The sequence below is a fragment of the Onychomys torridus genome, chromosome X (assembly GCF_903995425.1).
Source record: "Onychomys torridus chromosome X, mOncTor1.1, whole genome shotgun sequence".
Lineage (NCBI taxonomy): Eukaryota > Metazoa > Chordata > Mammalia > Rodentia > Cricetidae > Onychomys > Onychomys torridus.
The window spans coordinates 31,323,021-31,349,923 of NC_050466.1; the positions used below are offsets into that span (position 1 = coordinate 31,323,021).

The 26,903-nt window shown below is 36.3% G+C and overlaps 1 protein-coding gene across 1 annotated transcript in view; it reads right to left on the bottom strand.

Moving 5' to 3' along the window:
• Positions 1 to 837: 837 nt before the first annotated feature.
• Mbnl3 (muscleblind like splicing regulator 3) overlaps positions 838 to 26,903 on the bottom strand; it is a 56,281-nt gene continuing 30,215 nt past the window's right edge. Inside the window, exons 2-8 of the mRNA XM_036174994.1 lie at positions 25,633 to 25,797; positions 13,054 to 13,245; positions 11,356 to 11,592; positions 7,344 to 7,497; positions 6,253 to 6,288; positions 3,829 to 3,923; positions 838 to 866 (exon numbers count right to left, since the gene is read on the bottom strand). Coding sequence (XP_036030887.1) covers positions 855 to 866; positions 3,829 to 3,923; positions 6,253 to 6,288; positions 7,344 to 7,497; positions 11,356 to 11,592; positions 13,054 to 13,245; positions 25,633 to 25,797 — 891 coding nt within the window. The 3' untranslated portion in view covers positions 838 to 854. The remainder of the gene's footprint in view (positions 867 to 3,828; positions 3,924 to 6,252; positions 6,289 to 7,343; positions 7,498 to 11,355; positions 11,593 to 13,053; positions 13,246 to 25,632; positions 25,798 to 26,903) is intronic.

The following is a 26,903-nucleotide window of genomic DNA, read 5'->3' on the forward strand; positions in this document are numbered from 1 at the left end:
GAAGTTAACATTTGAACTTTGTTACCATATGTAGGTAATTATTTTTCTGTTAAAAATTGAGTATATTATTGACTATGGAAGGTCAGATCTACATGTAAAATTCTATGAACAGGTTTTGTATACACTCATAAGTGAAGCCTTTTAAATGTATGCCTCAAGAAACTTATAGAGATGTTTTGAAGAGAGCATATTAACATGAACCTGTCATGTTCTTGTATCACATATACCTCTGTTCCCTACTAATGACATTTAACTGAAATCAAACACCACGTATAAACAACAAAACACTAGCATTGAAAAGCTAAACAGAACCCAATTTAATACAACATATCAATGGAGGAAATGGTATTGGGTATATTAGTTACATTCTACACCAATCCAATAGACTATCCTGTAAACAAAACAGTAAGGTAACACTTCAAAAACAATTTATCCACCAAGAATGTACAGTAAGCCTACAGTACACTGTGGACGTTCATTTAACATAAATCGTTGTTGGAAAAAAAAATCACAAAATTTTACGGTTATATTCAAGATGGATAATTCATGTAATATGGATCTGATAATTCATATAAATGACAAAGCTGTATGGTTGTATTCTATATGCTAATTCACATACAATTAATAATCCATATTAGGTAACACACAGTGGTCAATTTTTGATTTGCTTTAACATCACAGATTTTTGAGTGCTTTCTTTTAAATTTGAATTTTTCGACTGGTATGTGTGCTTTAGTATATTGACTGCACCATGCTTATTGTTGTGTTGGTAGAAGAGGACATACGAGAACACATATAGAAAGGCCATGTGGAGTTTCTTGTTGAGAGATTCTGATACTCCATAACTCTGCTGCTCAGAATTTCAACTGAAATAGAAAACAAAACAAGAGAGTCAGTAAGAAATAGTGAAGGGTTATTGAACAAGGCTTCAGGAGACTAGTTCTTATTCCACTTCTACAAATGAACTAAGCCAAGATATTCCCCACTCTGAACTTCAGACCCTATGTCTGTGACAGTGGGGCTAATGCAAACAATAACTAAACAGACACAGCTAGAACAGTCTATGGGCGGGTACCACAATGGGCCATATTGAAGGCATTATCTAACAATGTCAAAACTTTTTGCTCCTCATCCAACCATCAGTTCACCTCACTCAACAGACATGTACCCCCAAGATGTATTTAATATCAAACACTTTGAAAAGGTCCAATAGTAAACAAAGCTTTACACTTCCAGCTGACTATCTTACACCCTTGCAGAAATAACCTGAGTAAGTCATATACTATTACACGAAACAACATTTTTGATCTTTGGGGAAATCTTCACACCTGTTACATGTGAAAGTTATTATATTCTACCAAATGTCTTATTTTTTAAAGGAATCAAATAGAAGAAAAGTCATTCTTCCAAACATATTTTATGTAACTCAATTTTGTTTGGATTTTCTTTCCCTTGATGTGCCTATGAAAACTAAGTAAACATTGGACAAACCTCCACTCTCACGTCTAGGGCTTTCCCAAGTTGCTACTACGCTAAATAACATCTGTGAAAACTATTCTAACTTTCATCTCCTCCAGTTCTCCCATGCCCCTTTAAAAACATTCCTATGACTGAGGGGACTTGCTTATCTAGTGTATAATAACTGTGGGACCTATTAATGAGAGATGGGGAACTATGCCAGCAGCTTCCCCCTTCAACCAAATGACACACTAAAGGTGGGATACCTTCAAGCTTTCTATAATGTGATTCAGAGCAGAATCACTTGTTAGGTCTCTAGAGTCCAGCTACCTAGTATTCTTATGTATCTTCAACAGACATGTTTCATGTGAATGACTGCTTGAACTAAGTGTGTGCTACTAATGGCCCCTCAACTGGGCAACATAGAGGCTCAATGTTAAGGTGGGAAAAGAATGAAAACAGTTATTGGATCACTAAATTATTTGATGTGTCATTCAAACTTCAAAACAGCTAGCACAATTCCACTTGACTTACATGGGCAGTGACACACTGCAACATACAGAAGGAGCACAGCTTTTTTTTTTTTTTTTTTTTTTTTTTTTGCTTTTTTTGAGACAGGGTTTCTCTGTGTAGTTTTAGTGCCTGTCCTAGATCTTGCTCTGTAGCCCAGGCTGGCCTCAAACTCACAGAGATCTGCCTGCCTCTGCCTCCCAAGTGCTGGGATTAAAGGCGTGCACCACCACCGCATGGTAGGAGCACAGCTTTTTATATTGACTCACAAAAGAATGGAACACTCACTGTCTTTAAGACGATCACATCTGCCAAATTCTGACAAATTGACTTTGTTTTACTTCAACACATCTGCCGAATTCTGACAAATTGACTTTGTTTTACTTCAACAAAAAAATGAAGCTTAAGAATCTGAAAGAATTGAGCCCAGCATAGCAGTGCGTGTCTTTGATCCCAGTACTTGGGAGACAGAGGCAGGCAGATTTCTGAGTTTGAGGTCAGCATGGTCTACAGAGTGAGTTCCATGGCAGCCAGGGTTACTGAGAAATTTTGTATTGAAAACAAAACAAACAAACAAAAAAGCTTAAAGAATTCAAATTCAAATGTGATTTGTGCTTTAGGCTAAAAAGCTCTTGCCCCTTTGAAAATAGAAAAAACGTTACTGAGTCTATGCACTCATTAGAAAAATACAGTAACAGCTGTCATCTCCACATCAAAAGAATCATCTCTTATTTCGGTTTTGAAACTTTTGAATTCACAGTCAAATTCAAGTTATAAGCAATGTCTTTAAGTGAAAATGTTTACCCAAACCTTAGCAAATACAATTGTGTAAATAAAAGATACAACCTACAAATACCACCTACTAATACTTAAAGAAACTTACTGCTCTAGCAGTAACTTCTACATGTGTGAAACATACATGTTCCTATATTCAGCTCATCTATTGATAATTGGGGCATCTATAGTAGTAAAAAAGATTTTAGATTAAAATGATTTTTAGGAGAATCCTGTTTATTTTGTTCACTGCCTGAGTTTGTTACGTTAAAATGATGCTCACTTTCACAGAAAACTAAGCATATTTACTCTTTGCACCGTGTCAGTTTTGGAGTGTGGTTTATCCAGCAAATGAATGATGTGTCTTGTGTCTTGGCTATTATGCTTGAAATTTAAGCAGCAGCCTTGGGGCAAGTGAGCATTTTGATAAGGCAGATCAGGTATCACAGTAACTCAGTAACTACTGTACTAATTGTTTCACAACTTCAAGATATCCTAAAAAATTGGCCATTTGCCTGAAAAACCTAAACCAAATGAAAGTGGAAACAACACAAGCACATCTAATATCTACATGAAAAGGAATCTCTGATGTAATCATTGGGTGATAATAAAGATGTGCATTCCTTGGAAAGAAATGTGATAGCATGCTTTCTTTCCAGTGGAACTGCAAGTAAAGGTGATGTGTTTACTAAATCAAAGTTCAAACACAATAACCAAAAACAAGGGGAGCAGTAAAATAACTTTTCCTCTTCACCAGGATGAGAAAGCTTTTAAGACATATTCAGTACAGCATATACATTTGAGGATTGGTGTGGTAGCAATAATTTGATATAGGAAAGCATGAATAACATCTGCTCACCAATTAACAATGAGTAAAATGCTGCCAATTTACCCTGAGATAAATAGAAAAATCACATACAATACCCTAATTGTACATAAAAATAAAAGTTCCAAATCTAATAACTGGTTAAGAAATCCATAAAAGCACATGGATTAACCACTTTCACCAATCCAAAAGGCATATACTGTGCCTTTTCAACATGTTGTGGTTACCTAGGTCGGAACAGATGAAATAAATGGCCAAACCTGATTGCCCGTAGTTGTTGGAACGAAGGGAACGCTGGTGGCAGGTGTTGCTGCTGCAGACACAGTGGAGGGTGTAGCACCGTGCATCATGGGCACTTTCAGTAGGAGATCATGGAAGCAACACATGGAAGGGTGAAGCATTTACATAACCATGACAGATACGATGGAATGGGGCATAGTAGATATCCCAGCAACAAGCCACGTAACATCATCATGATGGATATACACCAGGGTACAGCATGCAATCAAAGTCAGTGCAAAGCAGCACAGCATGGAATGAAGGAAAATTTAAAAAGAGAAAAGGGGAAAGCCAATTATAGTTATCATTAAGGAAAACAGAGCCATTCTTAACAATTTGAGCAAAATAACATTGTAGTGTATTCAAAATTCAGGAAGGGTTGTAATGAATGCATATGAAAAAAAAATCTGCTGTTACCAGGGCTACCTATTAAAGCTAGTTAAGCAGACAAGTCACTGGGTGGCACAGTCAGAATTAATTAGAGAATTGTCAACTGGTGTTTGGGTTCACTGACAAGTGCTATTACTAGAGTTTTCTAGTACAAATGGCAGTTTGATGTGTACTTACCAGATCTGAATATAAAAAGAATGGTGGGTCTGTTGATAAGTATGTGGTAGAAGAGCAGGTATGAAGAATACAGTGGACTATGTATTCAGTTTGGTAAGTTCCTTGGAAATTTTGGCTATTGTCAAATACACGAGTGCTCCATAGTAAATCTTGTTGTCTTCACAGCAAATATTAGAGCGACAATGGCTAGCAGCTGCAAAATCTCTTTCAGGATATTTTTTCTTTGCTTTGCTACTTTCTATTTCATTCTCAAAGCTTTTGGATGCTTTTCTAGTTTCCAGTTTATTTTGGAAAGCCAACTAGGGAATTAATGTGTGAATGGCAATGTGTGAAGCATACACATACAATAATTTATCATGTCTACCTCAATCAAATTCAGATTTTCTGAAAGTCTACTGACAAAATGAATGGCCAGGAGGAAAATGTAATCAATGTAAAATAAGCAAGACTATTCCCAAATAGTGATTAACAGAAACTCCATAGCTGTCCCTTTTATCCATCTCTGGCTACTTATTTCCCACAGCCATCTTTCATTGTCTCTTGTGCTAATTCTAAAAACGCTCATGTTTCTCTCATTGGAAGTATAGCAACTGTGCAGGAAGCAGCAGTGCCAAAGCATGCAATTGCATTCATAAGCAGAGCTCTGAAAGGGAAAGGAGAAGGAAGCAACCCAAGAAACAGGTCACAAAGTGTGAAAAGAGAGACACATTTCTCTAAGTTGCAGATGTCTGTTCTTCCACTTACATTCACAGAATGTTCCTGTTAGTATCAACGCAACGTTAATTCCTACGGGGACATCTAAGCCTTCAATAACAGGCCTTATTCCTTTGCCAGGTTTCAGATATTGCTGCATTTGTGTTGCTTCTATGTGGTCATCATTTTTACCTTTCCTTTTATCTCAATAACTCCGTAATCACTGTAGTCTACCAGTGGGATGGAGGACAAGCTGCTGCAAATTCTCTAAGATGAGAGGAACTGGGTTGATAGGAGAAGCTAATGTGTTCCTTCTTCCCCACTTTAAACAAAACTAACTTCTCATGATCTGTTCCTGGTTCCCATGAAGACTATAGGAACTGTGACCACCCAGTGGCTTTCTCATCTTCTTTTCTATTAGTGAAATACAAAATGGCTTAGGGATGGCTATCATATAGTGGTGGTGGCTAACTAAAGAATTGTGTGTAACTAGCTATTCCCCTTGATCTTAGCCAAAAGGCTGAGAGGATGTGACTGGTAGTTTAAAAATCACATCATCACCCCAAATCACTTTTGAAATGATTCTGTTGTGTAATTTCTGGGCGGATGATGCTCCATCCTTGAACAGCAAAGCACCCATCACAGGGCCTGGAGAGATGGCTCAGCCATTAAACACCAAGCTCACAACCAAAACATGTAAGAATCGATCACAGAACATGGCAGGATGCTCTAGCTTTGCTTACATCATCCTTTTTCAACATCTGGGTAATGAATGCATTATACTAGAAGGATAACTTTGGGAGAGGACTGTTTCATTGTAGTTTATAAGTTATACATTTGAAATGTATTTTTAAACTAATAAGGCCAAGAAAATCATCCAGTTTCACTACAAAAAGAAACATTTAAAAATATTTCAGTTGCTTTTTTTAAGGATAGAAATGGAAATGGCAGGGTTAAAATGTGGCTACTGTGGCAACCTATTGGAGCTTGAGAAATATATTTATTTTGATTCCAAAAATACCATATTAAACCCTAAATACTCAGAGAATGTCCACTCACATCATTTGGTCACTCATGTTTTCATAGTTACAGTAGAAAAACGATTTTAGGTTAGAGAAAGTTGAGAATTTTTGTACAAAACCTACCAAAAGTTGAAGCGGGTGCCATGCACAGTATTGGCCCTGTACACCATGCAGAAAAGCGTGGAAAGTAAAGAAAAGAGAGATTTCATTATTAAGGCCTTACAGATAGAAGTGAATTTTAACTAGAAAGATATTTTTTGCAATATCAATTAATCAGCACATGCAAACCAGTAATCACCCATGCTTATAATTACAGGTTAGATTTAAGACCACAAACCCAGGAAATAAAAGTAACTCATAGGTTAAAAAAGAACTTTATCTTTTCTTTAAAGGAATCATCTCACTTAAAATATATATTTATTCTAGGCAAATGCACTATATATAATTTATCCATAAAGGAGATTTTTTTGTTTGCTACACACATTCTTTTAAAGGTATGCTCCAGGATCTAAACCCGTATTAATCTATTAAGTAACTGATCAATTTATTATTTTCTCTATGTCTGAGTTTACAGCACTATGTGTTTGGGCATGTTTATGTAATTTTAAAGTCTTATAAAAAAGATTTTTAAAGCAAATGGTACCTTTACTTTTCTGATAGTGCTGGGGGTGACGTCCAGGGCTTTGCACATGCTAGACAAGTTCTCTATTAGACCTACACCTGCAAATCTTGACTTTCCCTTAAGAATAATTTCCAAGACATAGAGGCTAAAACTACCTGTCTTACATATACTGTAAATATAGTATAAATTTATGGATTTTAAAAATTATTGATCTTGTTATATCATAGTTATATGGACTACAGAATTTTACAATATTGAAGTTGGGAAATTCTTTTGACAGATAATTGCTATCTGTGAAATAATAACTACAAGTAATTAGTTGAGATAAAAACCAGTGAATCAACCTTTAGAAGCAAAACAACAACAAAAAACAACCAAACATAAAAACTCCTTTCCTATTTTAATTTCAATCCATTCATTTCCAAAATCATATACATTATTCGTGACAATAGCAAATCAAATGAAACTGTTTTATTTTACTTGTAGTCAAAATGCATGACGGTGTCCTCCAACAAAAGCCCTTTAGAAGCTGCTTTGCAATATACATATTCAAACTGCTAAACTCAAGCCTCCCAGAGCTGTGTTCTCTCACCTGTAGGGATAAATGCTGCTTGCTGAGGAATCTGCATGTTAGCCAGAGCCTGTTGGCAGTGGAAAACATTGGGATTAAAGACTGGAGTGGCACCATTGGCCTTATCAAGGGCTGACCTCTTTGGTATCAGCTGAAGTGCACCAGATGGCAGAGCCTATAGAGAAGGGATGAAACAGTTACTATTATCAGAGAAGAAGGGAAATGTACTCAAGCCGAGCAAGTGCCACTTATCTAAGATACAGCCTGGGGGGCAACCACAAGGGAATCCACTGAGCAAGACCTTCCATCAGTAGTGGAGATTCAGCAAGGCAAACAACTACAAAGACTGGCTGCTTGCGTGCGAAAAAGTTACTATGGAACAGAAATATAAAGGGAAAGGACCTTTTAATGTCCCTAATCCTTAACACTTGGAGCAGGATGTGACAGAAAACTCGAACAGGAAATCGTCATACTCAATTAACTTAGATGTGCTCATCTAGTAAACAACAGAAACAAGAAGAACAGAAATGACATATAGAAGAGAAGTTTTCTCCCCATTAAAGTCCCAACATGAATGTAGGGATAAATGGCATGTGGGTGATATAACAGCCATGGGCATTAGAATAATGTAGTCCTACAAAACAAAATCTAATTTAGACAAAGACCTCAGGTTCAAATCTTGCACCTAGAAAGTGTATATCTAGAAACTTACCTGTAAGGAAAAGGCAGGTGAATCATTCCTCCCCACTACCAACCTCACTCTTGTATTATAGATTTAAGTGAAATGCAAAATGTTTGCAGTTTTCTTTTATAGAGGCTCTCTGCACAGCTTAGTATATAATGCTTGATTCATTAAATATCTCTAAGTTTTTATTCTAAAACCTACCAAAAATTTTAAGCCCTTCTATGTCTAAAGTTCTTTCAGAATCTCATTGTACTTTTTACTATCCAAGGCAGCTCCTAGATCAGAGTTGTGGGAAAAGATTAACATTACTTTGCATTTTTTCCTTCAGCAAATTATGTGCTATTTCAACAAGTGCCAGCAATACTGAGGTGTGCTCCAAATTCCTAAGGAGACAGTAACACTTCTGTTGAGGAACTAGCTTTCCAAGCTCCAAAAAGAGTCATGCCATGACCTCCTGATGTTCATGGATACTAAAAGCCTAAAATGACCTACATTTTCTTTTGAGAACCCTTTCTTTGATGCATATATTATTTTGATTGTTCAAATAAGTTAGATAAAAATAAACCAAGTCGATTTAGAGATATATAATTTCCAACTTTCTCTGAGAACAGATTGCAAAGTTCATGGCAGATCTTCATTTGTAAAATGTTATTTATCATTCAAAAAGCCTTTTTTTTTTTTTTACCATTAAGGTGAAATGGATTCATTTAAGATTTTACTGGAGTAGGACAGGAGACTCCTTATTTGACTATCTAAAATATTTCCCTTTGGTATAAGTTGAGGCTGTCCCCTTTCTCTGGAAAATGGGATCTATCAGAACCAAAGCTGTGCTGCCCAGCAAACTCAAAACTGAGGCAAGGCCTAGAAGAACACTGAGTCTGTAAATCCTGATAGGAGAGTACTGTCTGTTTACTACTGTGATCTGTCTACATACATTTGGGCCAAATTCTCATTCAGTGGTATTTATACTATTAATAACCATTTCTCTCATTGATACTGTTGACTTTCACAGGCTCATCAAAAATTTACTAAGTTGCCAAAGAGGTGTGAAACTATGGAAGAAATAAATAAACCCTCTAAATCTTTTTTTTTTTTTTCATCTTGTGGGGGGAAGATTTGAATGTTTCACTCTGTCCTTAAAATCATGACAATCATTCTTCCTCAGCTTCCCAAGTGTTAGTATTACAGGCATGAGCCACCATGCCCAGTTTTTTAAAAATTAATACATGTAATTTTTCTTCAGTAAACTCAACTTGAGCTATACACATGAACAAAGTAAATACTATCCTTTGAGAAAACATTTATACTCTATAAAAAAGATTAAAAATACCAAAGGATCAAACCTCTTCCTGGAATCCTCTTTTATTTAGTCTTATATCACACTATTTCCTTTGGGTCAGTCTGACCCATAAGGTCACTGCTAAAGTGAGACTCTGTTGTAATCAGTTAGAAAAGGACTTTACGCTGACATCCACATGTTCCAATGAGAGCAAACTATGTAAGATTTAACTGTCTAAATGGAAATAATTTGAGATTAATACATTATATACATACTCTTCCAAACAAACCCAAATTATCAGTGGAAAGAAACATGAAATTCATCCCTGAGTTTAGGTACAGGTGCATAATTGCACAAAAGCAAGACATTGCTTATATATATATATATGTATATCCTGCATGTGTATGTATGCAAGTGTGTGGTCTTTTACAACCAACTTAAGTAATCAAGAGGCTGGGTGTGATACAGAACAACTGTAGGACTAGCTACTTGGCAGGCTAAGGCAGGAAGATAGCTTGAGATCAGGAGTTAGAGGCCAACATTGGCTCAAATCTCTTAAAAATAAAATCAAGGCTTAGCTTCAGCACTGACTATCCTAGATACCTTGCTATTTTCGTAACTTAAAAGCATTCCAAAACATCTAAAACCAAAACTATTTGAGAATGTAATTAATATTCATTAACAGACTTGTTGCTGAGATCAAAGGAGAAAGTGAGTGTGTTCTACTTTGGTACCCAGGCCCTTCATGAGTCAAAGGAGTCAGTTTTGAAAGAAAAGGTGTAGTAAGAAAGTAGAGCCAGTTCAATAATGGTGCTACATCCTTCAAATCACAAACTATGAGAAAAAGCTACATAAATATGGAACATTTGGGCTTGGGAAGGGGACATGAGACAATCCTTTTTAGCTCACTTTATATCATGAAATTTCAGTTACAGAAAAAATAAATTTCATCTATATGAGGAAAACCTTCTAAAGAGGGATGGCTGAAAAGGAAAGTTGAGACAGATAAATGGTGAATTCCAGGCCAGCCTGAACTATATAGAATCTGAAGTCAATCTGGATTACATAGTGCAACTCTGTCACAGGAAACAAAAGAAAGAAAGGGAAAAGGAGGAAAGGGAGAACAGAGAGAAAACAGACAGAGATGATGGGAAGTGGGGATGGAAGAAAAATCGAGGGGTGGGGATGTTTCTCTTATGAAAACACATGGTCTTTATCATGTCAATATGAATGATGCATGCACATGTAATTTGGTTCATATTGATTATGGGCTTTGGGGCTACACAGGTAACATGAAGTTTATTCAGTTTTGTCTCCCCCTGGGAATATAAGTGGAAATCTTTGGTAGCAAAAATCTAACAAGCAAAGAGTGTGACAAGTAACATATCAAAATAATTCATAGTTGTGAAACAGTTGAGTAATTCTAACTTTGATTTCTCATACTACAGTGTCACACAATTATTTTTTTCTGCTTGCTATTTGTTAGTGTTATCAATTAGAACTAACTCTTCCCCATAACTGACTGTTATGGCAACTCAAAGGAGAGGCCTTTTCCCTCAGTCATGTCAAAATCTCCCTGAAGAGATGGCTGGCTTCTGCCTTGATTTTCCCCTCTGTCTGCACCATACAACCAGACCAGAAAGGTAACTTTGACCTTTTGGAAATTCGAAGCTACTTACTACCTCAACTTTGAAGCACTGTGTTTTCAAAGGGCACTAAGGATGTAAGTAACCAAGTGCCCATGTAAGTGACTGATAGAATACAGAAGCAACTCTGCCATTTTTGAATATTCAGGCTAGTCAGACTGTAAGAGGCACTCAACATAATTTACTGTTTAAATCCTATAATTTACCTTTTACTAAAATTAAGAAAAAAAGAATAGTAGACTAAATCATTAATAAAGCTTTTAAATAATTACCTTTAGAAAGTCTTAGCAAATAAAGTATAATAAATTGGTTCTCTCTTTTCTAGCATATAGCTTAGGCTATTCATATTAAGATGCACTCATGAGTAACCAGTCTTAGACAAAGCAGGCTTACATGAAGCCCACAGTCCCAACCTGTTCTTACCATTGCAGCAGCCGCCGAATGGTTCATCTGGTGATGAGCTGCCTTGAGTTTGGCTTGCAAGTGTGGAGGAGGATGAAAATACTTGCATTTCTCCCGGGAGCATCGACCTTTAATGTAATCCATGCAGATTGTCACAGTATTATCAGACACCTCAATCATAGAAACATCCATAGGGTGAGCATATCGACAATCACTCTCCCCACGGGTACAATTTCCACGCTGAAATTCACGGCACACCTTAAAAAGGAAAAAAAAAACACATACATTTCCAGTGATAATTGAAAGGTGACTGGCTTTTATTTACCTTCCAAGAAGACATAAGAGTCACATATGAATTTTGTCATTTGTGTAGGAAACAGCTATAAAAGATGAAGGGTAATACAAAGCAATATTCACCTTAAGATAAAAACACAATTTCATATAAAGGGGAGAAAGATCACATTTTCCACCAAGACAAGAGTGTCTATTTGCCTTATACTGACATAATAGGACTTTAAAGTATTACTGAAAATGTGTTTGAATCCTGAAGTTAACATACACCCTCAAGTGTAATTATTTCTTTAAAGCCTGGGGTGGTTCTTTATCATACAGCAATGCAGTATGGTTTTACATAGCCAATTTGTAAACCACATTGAGTCACACCTATATTTAGATTCCATTATAATACATGAGCAGGCATTCAATTGGTTGCCAGTGGAGCTGACATTCTAAGAAATCAACCAGTTATTTATTCTAGTGAACAAAGAATAGCAATTAAAGGAAAATTAAAGGGTGTCAATAAATCAAAAGATGTCTGAAATTTCTTTTAAATTCTTTAGGTTTCATGTGATATTTATTATGAAGTCCATCATTCTTAACATGGAGAAAATCTTTAGGTGTGATGAAATTCATTTACAACCTATATTCATATAGCTTTACATTCTATAATTGTAGAATGTTACGTTCATTTTTAAGTTTATCATTTTGGAAAGTAGAGACTCATGAACAAATCCAGTTATTCTACTGTATAAAGCTCCAGCATGGGTATAAAGAAAATTCTCACTTAGACTTCCTATACAGTGGTTCATGTTTGGGTATACTTGAAACATTGTTTGAGCTACTGCATAACAAAATTCATTCACTTCAGAACAAGGTCTAACTGAAGTTAAAAAAAAAAATGTTTGCTCAGCCTGGGTGTAGGGAGGAGGGGACTGGACCTGCTTCAACTGAACCTACCAGGCTGAGCTGAATCCCCAGGGGAGATCTTGCCTTGGAGGAGGTGGGAATGGGGGGGTGTGGATTGGGGGGAAAGGGGAAGGCTGTGGTGGGTGGGAGGAGGGAGGACAGGGAAATCCGTGGCTGATATAAAATTAAATTAATTATAAAATAAAATAAAAAATGTTTAATATTCTTTTTTTTTTTTTTTTGAGACAGGGTTTCTCTGTGTAGTTTTGGTGCCTGTCCTGTGTCTTGCTCTGTAGACCAGGTTGGCCTCGAACTCACAGAGATCCGCCTGGCTCTGCCTCCCGAGTGCTGGATTAAAGGCATGCACCACCACCACCACCACCACCACCTGGCTTAACATTCTCAGGCTCCCTATGATAAAAGGTACTAGGATATTCTAATTTTAAACATTCAACAAATTAGGCCCTGAAAAGGTACATTATGCATAAAGTTAATATCCATTCTATAAGCATTTCTATATGTAGTCACAAATACCTCCAGTCTATCTGTACGAATTGGTTTTGGGGCAGGAACTCCTGGCAATGCAAGATGTGGGTTTCCAGAAATCAGAACTGGAGTATTTGGAAAAAGTTCAGCAGGAACCAGGCCCATCCCAGGATGAGGCATGTAAGGATTGAAAGCCATATTAGGATTAGCAGCAAGTGATGGATTCATAGGAAAAGATGCCTGTGTTCAAAAGAGAGAAAAAGAGGTATTAGAGCTAAACATATCCTTCTTACTATTTATTACACCATTTCCTAAGCCACCATTTCTGTTTTTCATTTATTTTTGAGATTATATAATCATATCATATTATATTTACTATATAATTATGCATTTTTATTTTATATTTTAAAAATTTATAAATTATAAATATTAACATATATATTCATATTATATCATTATATCACCTCTCCCTTCCCTTTCTTCCATCTAAATCCTCCCATATACCCTTTCCTTACTCTCTTTAAAATTTATGGCCTTTTTTCATTAAGTGTTGTTAAATGAAATAAATATATAATATGCACATATTCTAAATATAATCACCACTGTTTCTTGATTTTTTTTTTGTCTTTTACTAATTCCCATATAGGAATTGCTTTTCAAATGACAACTATCTATAGGCATGGACTTTACTGGTAAGCTGATTTTTGAAAAAGCTATGAATGACAGCACATAGACACACACAAGGTTTCTCTTGGTTTCTCACACAGCCACACAGCCATGCCTTTAAATGTAGACTTTGTGATTTCCTGAAAGCCCATTTCCTTCCACTTTCTCCTTCCTCTTCCCAGATATAATGCTGCCTGTCCTGCCACATGTCCAATCACCCAATAGTATCCTTCTTTGTTTTCTTGGCTCACTGATAATTTATAAAAGACTTGAAAAAGGAAAGGGTAACTTAGAAAAAGTGAATGCTTTAACAATTTACCATCCACCTAAAATGAGGATATCACTGTCATTTTATTTTACTATTTTACTACAGGTCCTATTTCATAAACGAATCTGACTTGCTCTGGAGGCTCACAAAGGTTTCCTAGTGAGAGCTGAGCTTGCTTTACCCAGCAGGGCTGCATTAGAGGATTGCTTGACCACGTGTGTGGTTACTAGGTAATTGGAAAGGTTTGCACTTGGCTGTGCTGGGGGGAAGTTTTTGTTTTTGTTTTTTGGTTTTTTGAGACAGGGTTTCTCTGTGTAGCTTTGTGCCTTTCCTGGAACTCGCTTTGTAGACCAGGCTGGCGTCGAACTCACAGAGATCCGCCTGGCTCTGCCTCCCAAGTGCTGGGATTAAAGGCGTGCACCAAGCCAGGAAAAAATTTCTGTTTAACTTCTTTCTTTTTAAAATCATTTTTAATACACTTAGGGTTGGTTATTTCTTCTAACAGTATGAAAAAATATCTGTAAATAATCAGCCTATATATAAAGGTAAAACAATTCCTGGAGATGTTTAGTTCTTTTTAAAGGTTTAACCACAAACTATCCCGAGTTGTCATTAGATTTTAAAATTAGTGTTGTAGCTTTTGTGACCATTTCCTCTTTGAGAATAAATTTCATTCTATAACCCTTTATTGAGAACAAGTTCTTCCAATTGCAGCCCTGGAGCAGCGGCAGAAACTCCTGAGCTGCTTATTTCTTTTCAAATAAACATTTCTATTTTCTCACTACCAACTCTGCCCCAGGCTAACTACTCCATTTTATGAATCTGAACATTCAATAGCTTAGCTCTGACTAACAACCACAAGTTAAGTCAAGGAGCCTATAAGCTTGTGCATTCAGTTGCAATAAGCTAAGCAACTTAATCCTGCTTCTAAGTATATCATAGCCCTTCATGTCAATTAAACTAACATGAACCCATCTGTGAGTTATTACTTATTTCAAAGAAAAGGGATAGGGGTTTGTGTGTATGTATGCTGGGGCTAGAACCCATGGCCTTATACATGCTAAGCATACTTTGCCACTCAACCACATCCCCCAGCACTAAGGAAAAGAAAGGTTCTTTCTGATTTCTCTGTATAGCCTGTAGTAGTCTAGACATTTCAATTGCTTCTGATACTTAAGGCTTGACTAAAATTATTTACTAAATATTTGAAAATATGAGAAGTAGTTTTCTCTCACAACCAGATGTAGATTTTCATCCTACTGAATATGACAAAGCATAAAGAATTGTGCAGGTAGCAGACTTTAAGAAACAAGATCACTGGGTAATTACTGACCTCAGTGTTTAGCAGTGTTTTCTCCTATCATGCATTTTTCTAAGACTTCTGGGGCACTTGCACAGAGCCTAGAAACTACCATGTGCTCAAGAAATGCATCCTAATAGGGAAAAGTTCAGAAAAAATGGCTCCTAACCTATTTCATCTGGGACTTTCTGAGAGTCAGCTAAAAGCTGACTCTATACAGGAACTGTATACAAAAAAAATCCCATATATATCTATATACACACACAAAATGCTGCCTGGGATCTTAGGAAGTTCAAGGGCCCAGGGACATCCATCCCTGGTGCAGATTTCTGGCTCCTCAAAGGCTTGTCCAACTCATGGTCCACAGATCACATGAAGCTGGAGAGAGCCCCAACATAAAATCAAAAAGTTATGTTAGACATTATAAGATTGTTTTGTGATTATTTATTGGATTGCACAGTTCTCAAACATGAGCTTTGTGGGTGACGATGTCTTATCACAATGGCAAAAGGTTAGACAAGCCCAGGTGAATAAGGATTCACAAATCAAGATCCCAAGGTCAGGCAAATCTGACCTGTTCCTATTAGTGTATGAACAGGAACCTACTTCTTATATGTTTAATGTTTTAAAATATTAACAGAATAATATTTAGTGACAGGTAAATTACTATATTTTTATTTTAATATCTATTCACTGATTTCACTGTGCTGCTTTGTAGACCTGCATTACAAAAATTTATGGACATTTAATTCATCTCAAACACAAGAATTTTTATACATATACATACATATATATATATTTATATTTACATATAAATGTTTCTACACGCTACTCAGTGATTTACTATGGGGAGACAATAATTGGAATCCTGCCAAGGTAAAATTTGAAGTACCTAGCAAATGTTCTTCTTAAAGGATTCTGAAGCACCTTAGAATAGTAAAGGAATTCAATAAAAATTCTGGCTCCTTAATCAGTTACTTGTTGATGATCTTGGTTGATTTCGTACCTTAGCTATTGTGAACAGTGGGGCAAGAAACCTGAAAGTGTAAGCGTCTACTTCATATAATTATTTGAGTAACTAAAGTCTAACACACATTTCTCTTAGTCCAAAGGTTCCCAACACATGGAACAGATAAGTGAGGAGATGAAAATGCTAATTGCACTGATTAGCAATTCACATTCTATGCACATAAAATTATTGTAGTATACCTCATAAATATGTGGGTAGTAAATATGCTTCCATTTAAAAATTAAGAAAAAAGCAAAAATGCCTCAAGTACATCTGTCTAGTTTGTAAATATTTTGGTGACACTAACCTATTACTTAAAATGAATTATTGATCAAGTTAGTATAAAGAAATGAAAATTAAATGTGGCAAATCCATTGCTTTGTATCTCTAACAAAAGAGACTTACTTGTTCTCGGTAATATCCAACATTAGTTACAATTATTGTTGAATACAAAAGATTTATGTGATTTAAATGATATCATAGCCTGAAGGCCACAGAATAGCAGTGGCCTTCCTTCTCTGAACTTCTATTTAGAGGTAGAAGACCAAGCATTTTCTTGTACTTAGGGGTAAACATTTGTTAGCAGTTTGTTGACTCAATTTTAATACCAGAAAAATAGTGCCCTTAAATTTTACCAGCACTCACAATCCCTTCCCTTTACTGTTCCCTTGAAGACATTTATGGTGTGTAAAAGAAGTAAGCCATTTTCATCATCACTGGGCTTGTTTCTGTCAGAAAACTCTAAAGAACAATGAATGCATGGTTGTAGCTTCTATCTACTACGTAGAAGCAATCATTTGCTCTTTTCCTATGCTGATCTGAGTTTGGGTTCTCTACTGTAATTCCTAGGCCTCTATTGCAGCTTCTCATTCCACCGGGTAGATTTGAACTGTGGTGTATGCCCTCTTTTGTGCTCCTCTGTATCCCTTATACTCACAATAATCTACCAATCATTTGTCTACCTGACTGTGGTGGTATTGTGTTCCCTGAAATATTGTGTGTTCTCCGAAATAAACTTATCTGGGGTCAGAGAACAGGACGGCTACAATATTAAACATGAGGATAGGCAGTGGTAGCACACGCCTTTAATCCCAGCACTCGGGAGGCAGAACCAGGCGGATGGATCTCTGTGAGTTCAAGGCCACGTTGGAAACAGCTAGGCATGGTGACACATGCCTTTAATCCTAGGGAGTGGGGGCAGAAAGAGAAAGATTATATAAGGCGTGAAGACCAGAAACTGGTTCAGCATTTGGCTGGTTCAGCATTTAGGCTTTGGAAAAGCATAGTTCAGCTGAGATTCATTTGGATGAGGACTCAGAAGCTTGCAGTCTGAGGAAATAAGACTAGCTGAGGAACTGGCGAGGTGAGGAAGCTGTGGCTTGTTCTGTGTCTCTGATCTTCCAGCATTCACCCCAATAACTGGCCTCAGGTTTGTTTTTATTAATAAGAACTTCTAACAATTCTGCCACACCTGACTACTTTAATGTTCCTTTTTAACCAAGTCATCTATATGGACCAATGAATATTAACTAAAGTGAAAGAAAAGAGTTTCCTAAACCACTAGTTGGCTTTAATTTACCAAATTTAAAAATCTCAATTCAAAAATCACAGTGTAAAACAAACAAAATAGTTTCTAAAGTAGTGGTAGAGAGACTGAATAAATGTATCAGTTTTTCAATTAAGGAAGATTTTAGGCAAATGGGTACCCCCACTTTTGAGAAAGATGGGACATGTTAGATCAATCAGTTTGAAAAGCACAAGGTATTTTATACCCACATGCATGCATGCATGTTTCACATGTATGTACATATTTTATTGGTTACTAGTTAGTAATACCAATACTATTTAGCTAGATAGTACCAGAGGCTAAGCAATGAAGAGTTTCAAAAAATGGTTTTGTGATGTAACAGATCAAGCTATGTAACTTCCTGTTTTTAAATTACACATAATAGACGTATTTATTGGGTACAATGAGCTAAATGAACACACACACACACACACATTGCCTCTTTATATAATATATGTGCATCGATCTTAAATTTAGTATTTCCGTAGAATGAAAACTATTTTAAAGATACAGTTTGTGGCATGAATTACTCAATTTGTTATATTATGCACTGCATCTATATAATACAATTATCATTCCTTCCATCTAACTGTAAAATTCTAATCACTGACTTACCTCTCTTCTCTCCTCTCCACTACCCTTCTTAGTAACAACTATTCTATTCTCTACTTCTATGAGAACAGCTTTTGATGACTCCATATATGACTGAGGTAAAATATACAACTTATTACAAACTGTTTATAGGAGATTAGTGCATTACTAATGTAACTAGTATCCACTGGATATTTAAAAGAAAAGAGTACATGAAGAATTTAAATTAATATTGAGCATTCCTTAAAGGCAAGGTAGAAACTTAGTGTTACAGACTTAAAATCATCAGGGAAACCATAGTTTTTCACACATGGTATCCTGGAAGCCCTCTCAGTGGCAAACTTCTAAACTATATTCACCTACACAAGAGAATGATTTTGATAAAAAGTAAACAGTATTTATAGATGAGACTGTCAAGTTGCTTTGTTTAACTTCTATCAATGAAAAAGATTTTCCAGCACCCTCCAAAATCCTACTTTCAATTTTGTATTCTCCTCTCATACAATACACCCTAAGTGTAGTTTCCCTCCCTCCACTTCTTCCAGTTCCCCCGGCCCCACATACACTGCCTTTCATCTCACTTGTGAACAACAGCAAAGCATTTTGTGATGGCAGGCTCACAGCTTAGACTATGAACAGGAGTAGTGAAGCTAGGCTGCCCACATGGTCTCATTAGTATAAAGCTGTAAGAAACTTAGCTAACCAGTCCCTGAGGAGGAGGAGGCAGAACAGGCCATGGCCAGGTTACCTTTAATTTATCCCATGAGAATAGTGAGGGAGGAGAAAGGGAAGATGTTGAGTTTTACTATCAAAGAAACTAGATTCTGCAAACAATACCGTATGTAAGCACCTCTAGTGACAAAAGGGTAGCGTTTTCCTTTAATTTTTAAAGGAACAGATCTCACTCACACTGCCTGTTTACTAACAGCTGAGGTACAGAAGTAAACCTACTGTTAATAGACAAATTTTACTTTAATATAAAAGAGCTTTAAGGTGTGTAACATATAATGTGATGAAGAAAGACCTAAACAAATACTTGGATCAGTAATTGCTAGGAGGAGTGAATCTAGGATCTGTAGAGCTTAGAGCTTAGACTATTTAGTGAGAGAGGTGGGCTCTCAGGACAAAGAACACATGAATTCCTTTTGTAGATTTCCCAAACACCTTTTGTTTTTGTTTTTGTTTCTTTTTGGTTTTTTGAGACAATTTCTTTGTGTAACCCTGGCTATCCTGGAACTCACTCTGTGCCAGACTGATCTTGAACTCATAGATATCCACCTGCCTCTGCCTCCCAAAAGCTGGGATTAAAGGTGTGCACCACCACCACATGGCTCCCAAACACCTTTTAAAGGAACTGCTAGAGTTCCTCTCAGGACACTCGAAGGTTACAAATGAGAAGCCTTTATCCTTAATTAGTCTCAAGAAACAAAGTTGAACCAATAAAAAATACAATCTTCAGTTTTTGTCTACAAAACCTAGATAAATCTAGATGAAATTCTGGTCTTACATCATCGTAGCACTCTAGGAATGCTCGTGATGTAACTTGGTCAACTTCAATGTGGCATGTCACATGATAAGGACAATCACCATTATCTTAAGAGAACATTAACCTTATAAATACATAATATCTATTGTCTAGTGACTTGAATATTTTACAAACAAATCATTTCATAAAACATTTAATGTTACTATGTCGAGATGGAAAACTAGGTACCAAACTGCAGAACCTTCATTATAATACATTGTAACTCATTTTATTTCTGTTTAATTGGTTTATTAGTTAAATTTTAATTAGTGCACAAAATAATGGGTTTCATTATGACATGTTATATGGAATTACATATATTTTTGTACTTTGCTGTTATTTTCCCTATTACCTTCCTTCATCCCTCCTCCCAACTCAAGTTGTTTTTAGTGTGTGTGTGTGTGTGTGTGTATTCAAATCTGAATTCTGTTGGATGTATGGATTCAGTTTGAGGTGACATGATCAAAGCCATTTTGAATCAGGACCATCATGATCTCCTTAGAGTCATTACTAGACTTTTTTGTGTAGCTTCTCAGCAAAATATAACTAGATAAAACCATTAGAAAGTTATGTGGTGCTTTACAGGTTGAGCATGGCAGTGGGAATGTGCTAGAAACTTTCATATTGGTTTATAATAAATTGGGTATATTCTTCCTAGAGTAAAATCATGTTTCACTCAACCACTATATGTGCTGTTCTTTCTGACACAGATCTCAGGATTCTAGCTGGTCTGGCTGCCATTCATGACTACACACCTGTCATAAAGTCTCACATAACTGCACTGTAGCCAATTCTGGATCTGAGTATCTATGTCTTCAGTATTACAGCAGTTTGAAACACCCATTCATTGGCTCTACTTTAATACCAGCTTGTTCTTGAACAATGGACGCAGTTTCCTTTTCCATTAAATCCAGAAAATATCTGGCCCATCTTGTTATCAGGATTTTCTAAAAGGATCATGAGAATAACTATTCTTCATAGCATGAACATATCAGTAGATTAAGTGAGTTTGTGTCAAGTACAAAGTCATTTGTAACTTTAATACAAAATTTCAAAATGGGGATATCTTGTGAGAGATTTTCTTATGTTCAGATTGTAAGTTCTTTACTGATTTTAAAAAATTGATAAGTAAATATATATTTTCTAATTTTATTTGCACTTACTTAAAGTCGTTCAAGTCCAAACATTAAGTAAAGAGGATAGCCGGGCGGTGGTGGCACACACCTTTAATCCCAACACCGGGAGGCAGAGGCAGGGGGATCTCTGTGAGTTCAAAGCCAGCCTGGTCTACAGAGTGAGATCCAGGACAGGCTCCAAAGCTACACATAGAAACCCTGTCTTGAAAAACCGAAAAAAAAAGTAAAGAGGATAAACAACAAAAACACTGGAGTGTACAATTATTAACACACAGCTAATTAGTACACCCTCTTTCAACTTCCAGTTTTCTTGTTTCTTTGTTTCTTTCTTTCTTCCTTTCTTCCTTCCTTCCTTCCTTCCTTCCTTCCTTCCTTCCTTCCTTCCTTTCTTTCTTTCTTTCTTTCTTTCTTCCCAAAGGGCTATAATAATTACTTCAATCCCTATTATGTTAACACATGACACTGCTTTAGAGAATTATATTTATTAAATATAACTATGATTTAACATGCTAGACATGGGTCCCAACAGACATTGTATGACTCAACCTGAGATACCCATGATGAAGGCAAACTATGGAATGGTTTATAGCACTTGTGGTTTCAACCCCTTAACTTAGTAAAAAGGAAAGCCATGGAAAGCATAAGGCAGCATCAGAGGGCTTGGCATACTGCAAGGGGACCTCAAATGTGCTGAGCCAACACCTTCTAGTAAATCATCAGGTGACTGTACTCCCAAGGTCACCAGTTCATCAGGATCTGTTTTCATGGCAATTACTAAATTCAAAGAAGTAAAGGAATTTCCTGATATTGACAAATACAGGTATATAAAATGTCTAAAGAAAAATATGTGTAGTCTTACTGCATCATATTTACTTTATATGTATGTACATCATCTGTAGTAGTGAAAATTAATATCTATCACTAAAATTCTTCATTGTGAACTGAGATTTTTTTAAAGTCTTGCTTTATTTGAGAGTTTTCTAGTGCATCTACTTCTACTATTCTTCTACAGTGTCCTTTTGTTTCCTCACAATGCAAACAGTGTCTGAGCATAAAAAACAATGGCTTTTAAAATGCATTGGAAAATGCTAAGGGGGGCACATTGTTTGCTCTACCTGCTAAACTTTCTTAATAAAGTCAACAAAAAGCTTTCAAAAGTAGATCTTTACAGTAGCAAATGTCAGTGCAGACTTGTTAAACACAGAACAAACTTGCCTGCTATAGCAAGCATTCCACCTAAATTGACTAGGTGTGGTTTTTATTCATTGTTCAGTTACACTGAACAGAATCTATTCTCTTGCTCTCATTCTTTGTAGGCTGACATTCCCTTTATCTAGGGGATTATAATAAGCAAGCTATATTCAATTTTCCAAAGGCAGATGCACTCTCCTGGTATCCTAGAAACAAATCAAAGTATGCTTTGTGGAAAGACCTGAGGTTCAAGCCAGTGATACAAATGGTTATTAATATGTTGTCACACAAACACAGGTCTGGAAAATTTTAAACAAAATTTGTTCTAAGAACAAGTAACAAATTATTAGTAAGGGGGTGATTAAAAGAGATAAAGAGAGCAGTTCATAAGAAAAGTAGATACCACAGAAATTAAACAAAATTATACATTACCTTGAACTATTGAAATCGGGATTCATATTAAAGAGATTTCTTCCAAATGAGACTGGTAAATTTCACTCAAAATTGCACACACTAGCTCAATTACAACAGATCTATAAAAGCTAGTTCCTAGACTATAGAGGATGAGCATATCAACCATCTGAGATTTAGATTTTTATACACATAATAGCTGCAGAAATTAATCTATATTAACTTATTATATCACAACAGCTATCACTAAATAATATGAGGTAGAAAAATTTCTAATTGTTCCCTGGGGGTCTTCCATGTAATATTTATATAATGTAATATTTATATAATGTAACATGCCATAAAGTACTTTGTTCAGTCATATTAGTTATATTCTGAAGCCTGAGATCTGAAATTACCCCACTGAAGAATAAAGAAAATACATCCTATTATTACACTTACAGAGAATCAAATTAGAAAGCACAACAGAAGAACTTTCAAAATTCAATGATTGTCTTCCTCATTTCCTTTAAAATGTTACTCCCTATTGCCCAGTAGGAGCCATTTTAACCATTAATAATACAAGAGAGTTGAAACAGAAAGGGTCTCACAGGCTGTCTGTCTTTCTCTTTCTTTTTTTTTCTTTTCCTTTGGTTTTTTTTTGAGACAGAGTTTCTCTGTGCAACAGCCATAGCTGTCCTCAAATTCACTCTGTAGACCGGGCTGGCCTTGAATTCATTGAGATCCATGAGCCTCTGCCTCCTGAGTGCTGGGACCAAAGGCATGTGCCACCACCATCTGGTTGTCTTCTTTCTTACCCTACTTTGCCCTATGCCTGGCTCTCTGATTCCATGCAACAGGGCATTTGGCTGGTGCTCTAAAGCTGTACCTTTGAAAAACAATCTGCTCTGGCACTATAGGATATAATGGGCTCAAGTGTTAGTAAAATCTTGCTCCATTCCTTACTCATTCCCATAAGTGGCTGAGAATAGTAATGGTGACTTAAATATTTCTTTGTCATAGTCAAACTTTGACCACCATCCCAAATCCCACCCAAAGCCTCTATCAATAATCTATTCTCTGTTCCTAAGAACTCAACACTTCTGAGATTCTAAATATAAGTGAAACCATTCAGTATTTGTCATTCTCAATCTGATCTGTCCCACATAGCATCCTTCAGGTTAATTCATGTTGTCTCATTTCATAAATAAGACACACACATATTATATGTATAAATAATCACATCTATATATTAAGTATATATACTCTTTGTCAATTATACCATAATAAAGTGGAAAAATAGTAAAAATTCCTTTGGTTTATTCCCATATACTCACATTTTCTGGGTTCACAAACATGTTTACTTTTCTGTGTGAACATTATTCCCAGTATCTTCCCATACAGTGAGTAGGGAGGAACTGTGATCCTTCATCACATAAGAGCCCAGAAGAGTTCAACAAGTACTTGGACCACGTAAAGTATTACTGAAGGTCAAGTGAGGAGTAACTGATCAAAGTAATCGTCATCACTGAGTTAGAAGGCAAACATCTGGCAAATTGATGATGCAGACCATGAAATCTATCTTACCTTCATCTGTCTAGATATTCTGGAGACAGAGTATCATAAAGAACATCAAGTATTCAATAGCCTCCTGTGGTTGGACTTAGTAAACAGATATGCTAGTTAGAAGACCATATCAACATGCTGCTCCTTGAAATCTGAGAATCAATTTTGTAATGTGATAAGCTTTACTGACAGCAGATTGTCCCACTCCCATATTTTCACTGCTTCTAAATGTTACAGACAACTTTCAACTTTCAGCCACAGTCACTGAATTTCAATGAGAGACAACTGAGTTAAATCAGAGACATGAAGAACTATAGCAGAGAGGGGCAGTTTTCAATTTCCACAGAGAGGTGCCAGACTAAAACACAAATTTGTATTTTCAGGTGTTAGGACAGGATTAATTCTCAAAAGCATAATATGAATAGAGTTTAATTATATTTTTTAATGTCAAGCTCATAGGAAATAGGAAACAACTGAGAAACAGTCACAGACCACAGGACAGAAGAACAATTCAAATAAATGCACCATGCAAATTCTGGATTGGACACTGAAATAGAAAGATCACGTTAATAGAAAACCCAGTGAAATCAGAATAAAACTTAGAGTTTATATAATAATACTTTGATACCAGCTTCTTGGTTCTGATATATCTGTAATGGTAACATAAGATACTAACTGTGTGTGAAGGAACTACAGCTTAGTAGTATTGTGCTTGTATAGCACGCATAACGCCTTAGATTTCATTACCCTCATTGTTGAAAATCTAAGTGTAAGGATAAATGTAGTAGAGCTACTGCCTACCATGTTCAAATCCCTGAGTTCAATCTCTAGCACATCACAAAAAATAAGAAAGAAAGCAGTCTGGGTAAGAAACAAAATGGGAGATTCCCTACCATGTTTTTGGAATTTTTCTAATCCAAAATTATTATAAAAGAGAATTTATTTAAAAGTAATCACAAAACTAGGTGTTGTGGCACATGCTTATAAATCCCAGTGTTTGTTTAACAGGCTGAGGCAGGAGGATGTTGTGTTTGAGGCCACAGTGAAACTTCACTGCAAAACTTATAACAAAGCAACAAATAACAAAACTGCCTAAAAAGAGAAATGTGTTTGAATTAATGTCCTACAAGTCAAAGGTTTTAGTGTAATAATCACTCTCCTCATTTTACAATGCTCCTTTTCTTTTAATGTACTTTTAGAAACTCAAACCCTCTCTAAATGCACACAAGAATTGCCCTCAATTTTGTAGTACTTAACTTCCCAAAGGCCTTGCAGAGGTATTCCAATGTAAGCATGTATGTTTTGACAACAGCCATGGAGCTGGTGAGCAGCAGCACTCAGCATTAGGAAAACAGTCATACAGCAACCTGAATACTCCACATGCACTGGCAGTTTTCAAAGACTCCGCCATAACTTACAAGAGATGACATCTGAGCATTTTGGAGCATAAGCTGCATCTGCTGGGCGAACATGGCTGCGGCAGTCTTCTGTTGAATCAGATTGTTCCTCCCATTAATTTCCAGCTGCGACTTTAAGTGGGGTGGAGGGTGGAGGTACTTGCAGTTCTCTCGAGTGCACCGACCCTTATAGCAAAAATTGAGACAAACTTTTGTTTAGTATATCTAAAATTCTGATATGACTAAGGAAATATTAGAAACTTTCAGAACTCTTAGGAGCCAACAGTCACAAGCACTATCCATGAAGTCACTCATTGCTTTCTACCAGCCCTGTAAAAACTGATAGATACTCTTAAACCTTCCTGTCCCAGCTGAAGAAATGGAGACTAGGAGAAATGAAGTGACTTGCCTATGGGCACATAGGCACTGAAAAATGAACTGGAATGAAAATCTAGTTGGTCTAATTCCAGAATTCTCTTACTGGCTCTGTTTTGCTTTACTTCGATATGCATCATATTGTATTTAGAACATAAAATATTAGGAAAGGTATGCCATAAAATGTAAGTAGAAATTTGAAAGTTAAATAAAAAAAATCTTTCAATAAGAAATATAAAATCATTTGTTTAAGAATTGGGATCTGGCCAGACGGTGGTGGCACAAACCTTTAATCCCAGCACTCAGGGGATAAAGCCAGGTGGATCTCTGTGAGTTCGAGGCCAGCCTGGTCTACAGAGCGAGATCCAGGACAGGCACAAAGCTAAACAGAGAAACCCTGTCTCAAAAAACCAAAAAAATAAAAATAAAAAATGGGATCTGGATCCATTTGTACAACTAATTAAGAAATTCAGGGAAAATATTTAAGAATCACATGCAAGTATATAAATTCTGTACTCTGTTACCTGGGACATTCTAGGCTCAAAAGCTTTTTATTTCCTCAGAGCCTTATGCTGTGAAAAACATCCTGGAATCCAATGAGGTTTTGATAATCTGAGAATAAATCTGTATGCTTGGCAGTCACATTGCTCTTCAGGTTCTAGCAGCAATGTCTTCAGGTCATTTAGATACTTGGAACTAAAGTATTGGATTCTTATCAATTTTTATTCATAGTTTAAGCACTTTCAAGAGAGGCTAATATTTGAATTCCATTGAACCATGCATAGTGGCTCATGTCTGTAATTCCAGAATCGTGGAGACAGAGGCAGCAGGACTGCCATGAATTTGAGGCTAATTTAGGCTACAGAGTGGGGCCCATTTCAAAAAATCAAATGTAAAAATTCCACATGCCTTTGATG